At 49.4% G+C, this 7169-nt stretch overlaps 2 protein-coding genes across 3 annotated transcripts in view; both read left to right on the forward strand.

Annotated features, from left to right (window-relative positions):
- The window catches only part of KIF4A (kinesin family member 4A), a 119905-nt gene extending 115752 nt beyond the window's left edge, over nt 1-4153 (forward strand). For both annotated transcript variants that reach the window (XM_049643914.1, XM_049643913.1), the window contains 3 exons: nt 1346-1462; nt 2967-3089; nt 3362-4153. In XM_049643914.1, the coding sequence (XP_049499871.1) occupies nt 1346-1462; nt 2967-3089; nt 3362-3562 (441 nt within the window). In that variant the 3' untranslated portion in view covers nt 3563-4153. The remainder of the gene's footprint in view (nt 1-1345; nt 1463-2966; nt 3090-3361) is intronic.
- Nucleotides 4154-5705: 1552 nt separating this feature from the next.
- Nucleotides 5706-7169, forward strand: part of GDPD2 (glycerophosphodiester phosphodiesterase domain containing 2) — a 10150-nt gene continuing 8686 nt past the window's right edge. Inside the window, exon 1 of the mRNA XM_049643916.1 lies at nt 5706-6075. The gene's annotated coding sequence lies outside the window, so the exon portion shown is untranslated. The remainder of the gene's footprint in view (nt 6076-7169) is intronic.

The raw sequence follows: 7169 nt of genomic DNA on the forward strand, positions 1-7169 counted from the left end.
GACCTGTGGGGGAGTGATAAACACCTAATTCAAGAGACTTTGCCCCTGGGAGAGTGGAAGGTGAATGGGATCAAGAAAGGGTAGGTAGGAGGCTTCAGTTATATCTGTATTTTAGTTATTAAGGGAAGAATAAGAACATGAGTGAATTTTTTTATTGTCTGTGCTTTGATATACCTGAAAAAAATTATCATGCCCAATATAAGATGATGCATCATTTCAAATGGGATCTGACTGATACTGAGTCTAGTGAAGCAGTTGTTCCCCATGATTTCCAAACTCCAAATTTCTACCTGACTGATTTGCTTTTTTTTTATTTGAGAGAGAGAGAGAGAAAGAATATCAAGCAGTCTCCACAGTCAGCACAGAGCCCAATGCAGGCGCTCAATACCAGGACCCTGGGATCACAGCCTGAGCCAAAATCAAGAGTCAACCAACTGAACCACCCAGGCACCCCTGACTCATTTGCTTTTTGACAGCCATTTCACACTGTTGACTCATGGAGCTTCCTGACACCTCACATCCTTAGGCCCTTTTTGCACCAACTGCTTTTAAGCCAGATCTATATTTATATGGCTGATGTGGAGAGAACCTAGATGCCAGACTTATGTTTATCCTTGTTATAACTTTTCTTTTTACTTGGCAGCCCATAATTCCAGCCTGTCAAAATATTTTTGAATTGTGATTCTGATATCTTACTTATTAATCACCCTTCCAGTTTTGTGTCGTCATTACAGTCAATAAACATGCCTACCTTGTCAACTGGCTATGAGATTCAAATGAGATTCTGTATTTATATATATGAAAGTACTCTGAAAACTGTAAAGTGCCATATAAAATGTAAATGACTTTATTTCATATCATCGGTGATTTATTAAAACGTTGACTGATTCAACGGCTGCAGACGTAGCCCAGGCTGACACTGAACAAGCTGTAGAACTGTGACTTGGATGCAAGTACAGCTGGGTAGATCGAAAGATATTGAGCAACTATACTCAGTCCTCAAATATACCTAACACTCCTACCATCCAACTTGCAGTTCTTCGCTTTGACCATAAAATTGTCATGAGAGTCTTTGCCAGTTAGCCTGTGTTATCATGGTATCCCTCTGGTATCAAAACAAGAAAATGGATCTGTCTACCATGACTTGTTCTTAGACAACTTCTCGTGGTTCTGATGATCATTGTTTCACTAAAGAAGAGGGGACTGAGGAGATAGAAGCATGGTAAAGTCAATGGTACTTTCCATTTTTTTTTCCGAAAAGGCTTGCAAAGGAAGGGAAGGCATGTTAAATTGGTCTTCTAACTCTTGGTAATGTGTCTTTCTTTCTACACACCCATTTTTGCAGTGTTCCTGCAAGGGCTGGTGTGGGAACAAGCAGTGTGGGTGCAGGAGACAAAAGTCGGACTGCGGCACAGACTGCAGCTGTGACCCCACAAAGTGTAGGAACCGTCAACAAGACAAGGTAGGATCGGCCGTCCCTTCAGACATCCTGCCAGTTCCCACCATTGTGAAACCTGGAGTCTCCTGCCCCTTCTCTGGCCCTCTGCAACCAGAGACATTTCACTTCTCGGTCCTTCTTCCCCGCTGCCAGCCTGTTCACATACCCCTTTCAGAAACCACAGCCTGTCCCAGGAGATTTCCAGATATGCAGCTCCCCACCTCAAGCCTTGGCTGTAAAGTTGTGGTGCCGTTTCTGAGGCAGAAACAGAGAATAGGAAAGCAGGCAACTACAGGCACATAGACATGCAGGACCAAACTAGCCCAGAGGCTTAGCTGAAACTATAAGGGCCACGTGGCAGCTTCCAGGAAGGAAATTAATCCTTCTGACATCTTGAGAAATTAGTTGCTTAGACCCTCTCCATGGGAACCAGTTATTCCATGGCTCTAGGAAAGACCCACAGGAACTTGGTCTTTCAAATAGTCACTGTTGTGGGCCAAGTTAATTGTACCTGTCCTCCTTATATTCCCAGGAATAGCAAACTCAGGGAAACAAAGATTGCCTTACACCTACCTGTGCTCATGGCAAAAGCCTGTTCCTACAGCTCTCTATGTGATGTACAACAACTCTAGCAAGCTTGGTATAATGATCGTTCGTTCATCATGCATTTCTTGAACATCTGCATGTGAACGGTTCTGCCGGCTCTTCTATTAAAATGACTTTGAAGGAAGATAGTCATTAGAGGACTAACGTGGCAAGCTGGGGTTCAGGCTAAGAATTATAGAAGTAGCAGGGATCTCTGTTCCCATGGCTTTTTCAATTTGGGTTCTGGAGTCTACCCTAGTGGCTCCATGGAAGTACTTCTTGAACCGAGGACCATGGCCTGGCTCGGTTTGACTTCATGTCAATCAAAGCAACTTGCTCTTTACTTATTTATGTATTGGGCTTCCCCTTAAGAATTTTGGTTGTAAAACCACTGATCTAGTCCAATGCTCCCATTATACAGAGAGGGAAACTAAGACCCAGAGAGAGATAAGCTTAAGTGACTCACCTGATATTGCACAGCTGGTCATGACAGCTAAAATTAGACCTCAGGCTTCCTGACTTCTCAATCCAATTCTGTTTCCATGACAACAGGCTATAATTCTAATCTGAGCTCTACCACAGAGTCTCCTTGTTACCTAAGTAACTTTTCACTCTTGGCCTTAGTTGCTTCTCTGAAAGGAAGACCCAATACAGGCAACACCCTATAGACATGCTAACAAGGGTACTGCATATTATAGAGGGTGGAAGATTAATCAAAGAAATGACTAAGGCTTGGCCTTGTTTTCAACCTTCCTTTGTGATATCCTACCCACTCCTTTGCCTTCAGAGGCTGCCAGCAAGAAACCCCAAGCAGGGGTCTCCCTGAGACTTGCTTGGACTGGCAGATGAGGCACTCAGAGCTGGTACCTCACTGGTTAAAGGGGAGCAGACTGATTTTGTAACCCTGGTAGCCACATTTCTAATAGGCCTGTCTGATTCTCAGGATAGTTTGGGCACTGTTGAGCCCACCCAGGATTCCGAAGGCTCTTTCAAACTGGAGGACCCCACAGAGGTTACCCCAGGATTGAGCTTCTTTAACCCTGTCTGTGCCACTCCCAACAGCAAGGTAGGTGGGCTAAAGGCAGGCATTTTCAACTCTATTAGCATTCCTCTCTGCATTAGCTAAGACAGAGTGCAGTGGGAGAAAAGGGGGCAGAGGTACGATCAGCTTGCTGGGAAGTGGGACTTGTGCATAGGCCAGTCTTTCTTTTTCTTTTCGACAGCCAGATCTTGGGGGACACCTCATACTACACTGTACTGAGCATTTGTAGTGGCGAGGCTGAGCTGAGCCTCTGCCCCTACCCAGGATCTAGTCATACCTGTCTCTGTCCTTTCTAGCTCCTCAAAGAGATGTGTGATGTGGAGCAGGTGCTGTTAAAGAAGACGACTCCAGCTGCCTCTTCCCTTGGCCTCCCAGAATCGAAACATGTAGCAGAATCCCAAGAAAATAAAGCTCCAGGGAAGAAAAAGAAACGAGCTCTGGCCAGCAATACCAGCTTCTTCTCTGGCTGCTCCCCTATTGAAGAAGAAGCCCACTGAAGCTGGACTTGCCATCTCTTCCCCAGTCTGGCTTGGGAGATACTTTCAGGTTGCAGCCAGAAGGAGTTTTTTTAATGACTCCTCTGGATTTCAGGCCTCTTGCTGTTGAAAAAAAAGGGACAGCCTGTTACCAAAAGGGAGGAAGTCTTTGTTGGATGTTGGCCCTCACTCTCCAGCCTCCTGGCCCCAGACTACTGCTCTCTCTTCTCCAGAAAGGTGCTAAGCCACCTGCTGAAGAGAGAACCAACTAACATTCTTGATGACTCACTGGGAATCAGATCCTCAGTACCAATCTAGCCCTTTCTTATTTGTGAGCAGGTAAGGCCTCCCCACTGATGGGGATGAGGCCAAAGCCGTCTTACCTCTTGGTTGTCTCAGCTTAATGGCAGAGCCTGGCCAAGGTTGGAGGTTTGGCACTGATCCTTCATCCCACATCAGGCATGGAGGCGCTATTTGGGATATTTCCTGCCCTGACCATCTCTGGATTTTAGGTGTTTTAACAGTACACTCAGTTGTCTTCCATGTTGCTGAAGTAAATGAAATCTTTTAAAATGTTAATATTAAGTACATAAATAAATCTTAGTCTAGCCACTATTTGGAAAGATCCTCTGTGCTACAAGGAGAAATACCTGTGCTCCTCAGCCCCTGGGAATGCTATCAAGGAGAATCGGTACAAGTACCCAAGCCTCACTGCCTTGTGACAGCTAACCTGAACCCACATTTAGCTTACACCAAAGCTTCTTGTGGGAATCTAGGGTGACCGTAGTAGCTGTTCCTAATGCCCTAGAGCCTGATTTCTTGGCATAGCACTGGTGTGGGACCACACTGCTGCCCATTCCCAGGACAGCACAGTACTGGCTGCTTGTTGTCTCCTTTGAAAAGGGAAAAGGGGGTGTTGCTTTCTCCTTACTATGCATCAGGGTTCTCCGTCTCTGCTTCTAGCGAAAACGAAAACGAGGCCAGCCGTGGAATGCCAAACAGGCTGCTGACTGGCCTTGTAGCTTTTTGAGGAGCTTGCAAGCCCTAGGCTAACTATCCATGCTTTAGGAATCCCAGGCCCCTCCCCCCACCCAACTAAAAGCTCCCAAAGCACCCCCGAGAACTGGGCACATGAAAGCCAGGGCTCCTCTAGAATTTACCAGACCCCAAGCAAAGGAAACTGAAGGATAACCTGTCTAAAATGAAGCCTGCAGGAGGGCTAGGTGACCACGCAGCCCTCTCTGGCGTCCTGCCAGCCAGCAGCCCAGCTTCTCTTTGCATTTTAATGACGGGGGAGCAAAGGAGCCTCTGCCATTGCCAGCTAGAGCCCCTGGATACAATGGGAAGGCAGAGGGAGGGGGGGCAGCTCTTGGCATAAGAGAGCTAGTCTTCCTTCTCACTGTTCCAAATCCAGTACGTGTCGGGGGAAGGGTAAGCAAGTTTATCCCCAGTGAAGACTTTTTTCCCACCAACACTGCAAGCCCCCCAGGCTTTGAGCCACTGCATCAGCCAAAAGGTAAACAGGGAAGGTCAGTCAAGCCAGTCCCCCAGCCCTCCTCTCACCCCAAGCCCTGTGTGTTAGCACTAACCTGACTATTGCACGCTAGCCAGCCTTCTCCTGCTGATGGTATGTATAGTAACAGCATCTTTCAAAATTCATCTTCCAAAAGCTTGTGACCCTCACACTACACTCTGCAAATGATTCCTGGAAAGAGACTTTAGATACCTTGGGGACAAGACAACAGAAATGACACAAGTCTCTACATCCTGAATCATCAGCTCCTGTCTGGGGTGATAGGGGGAAGGGGAGGGCTGCTAGTGTCTCTCAGGAGTCACAAGGCCCATGGAGATCCCTGGTCCAGAAACAGGGCAACCTGCTGCCCAGAGTTCAGGAAGTAGCTTGGAACCCTGTATCTTCTGGATGTACCTTACAGAAGTAGAAGTAGGATCCCGGGAGGAAAGGGAAGCTGATGAATCAAGGCTATCCTCCCAGGGAGCTTGAGGGAAATGCTAGACTTACACACACACACACACACACACACACACACACACACACACACACACCTTCCCAGGGGGTTGACTGGGCCCCCTCTTCTCACTGCCAAGTTGCAGTTGTGTGGTCACCCCCAACCCCACCCCTGCCGGTGCCCTCAGCCCTCGCCTCCCCGAGTCCAGACAAAGCCCCGGCAGTGACTGAGAGGGGAACAGGAGGAGGGACAGAGGGATGGGGAAGGCTGCACAAAAGAATTCCTTACCCCAAGCCCCCGGACCGGCAGCGAGTAAAGAAGCAGCTCTGCTCCCCCTCCTCCTTCCTCCCTCCCATCGTCCCACCCCGGCTGGGCACTGGCCATAGAGCAGCTGAGGGCTTTCGGAGAGAACCCGCGCAGACTCCTGTAGGTGGCAACACTGCCACCTGTTTGACCAGTGGGGCTGAGCCAAGGACTGGAAGAGGGAGGAGGCAGACAAGTCGGAGAGGAGCTGGGAAGCAGTGCAGTGCAGAGCAGAGAGCAGAGTGGAGCTGCCGCTGAGAAAAGGTGTGAGGACTTGGGAAGGCTGGGGGTTATAGCCGGGGGTGGTGGGGTGGAGACCGGCTCCCACTGGCAGGAACTGGGCTCAGGGATTGAGCAGCGCCCCTGCTCAACTCCCCTGATTGGGGTTTTCAGACTGCTCAGATCCTGGAGGGAGGTGGGACTCTGGAAGGCAGTGTCTGGGGTACAGGGGCAGAACCGTAAGGGAGGCAGGGAGTGTGGATGGAGCCCGGGGCAGGCTACTGGAAGCCAGTCCTGGGATGGGAAGAAGCAGGGGTCTCCTTTTAAGATGGCTTTTTCCTGGGAGGGGTCTCAGAGAGGGGAGAGTTTTCCTTCCCCCAGCTACGATCCCTACCCCTCCACTCCCTATCCCCTAATTCTCCTTTCCCAAGGCAAGCATGGGATAAGGAGGGCAGTTTCAGGAGCAGCCACACCCTTCCTCCTTTCAGGGAGCCCACCACTGTACCCTCTAAGACTCCACAGCCTTAGGGGAGCCTAGATGACAAGGGGTCATGTCCCTCAGACCACACACACTTTGGGTATATCCAGGGACTCCTTTACACACTGAAACCCACTACCGACAGCCACTAGTGCACACAGACATACAAAGCTGACACAAATCGCACACCCTCTCACGTAGAATGACAATCACACACCCAGCCTAGTTTGGGGATCAGTAAGCCAGCCAGGTCTCAGCCTGACCCAAAAGCGCAAGGTCCAATGATCCCCAGCCCCAACACAACCACACCCCCCACACACAAACCTTTGACCAGTATTTGTTGTACCTTCACCCAAGTAATCTCAGAGGGTGGGGCCCCTAAAAGGGGGAAGGTGGAGACTGGTTCCTGGCTGGGGGGGTGGGGGGGCAGAATGACTGGACTGGAAGGGACAAGACTGGGGCCAGAGGGCTTAGATTTTCCAGGTGTGTGCGGGCAGGAGAGTGGTTCCTTCAGAAGGCTGGGAGTGACCCAGGCAACCTATTTCCCTCAAGTCTTCCTGTTATTGGCAGTGTCCCCTGGCCCCTGGGAGGTGGAGAGTGAGAATCTTATAGTCGGGGTTTTGTGGTGTGTGCAATCTCTGTATCCATAGCAACTGGCCAA

This window comes from Panthera uncia, chromosome X (assembly GCF_023721935.1).
Source record: "Panthera uncia isolate 11264 chromosome X, Puncia_PCG_1.0, whole genome shotgun sequence".
In the NCBI taxonomy this organism is placed as follows: Eukaryota; Metazoa; Chordata; class Mammalia; order Carnivora; family Felidae; genus Panthera; species Panthera uncia.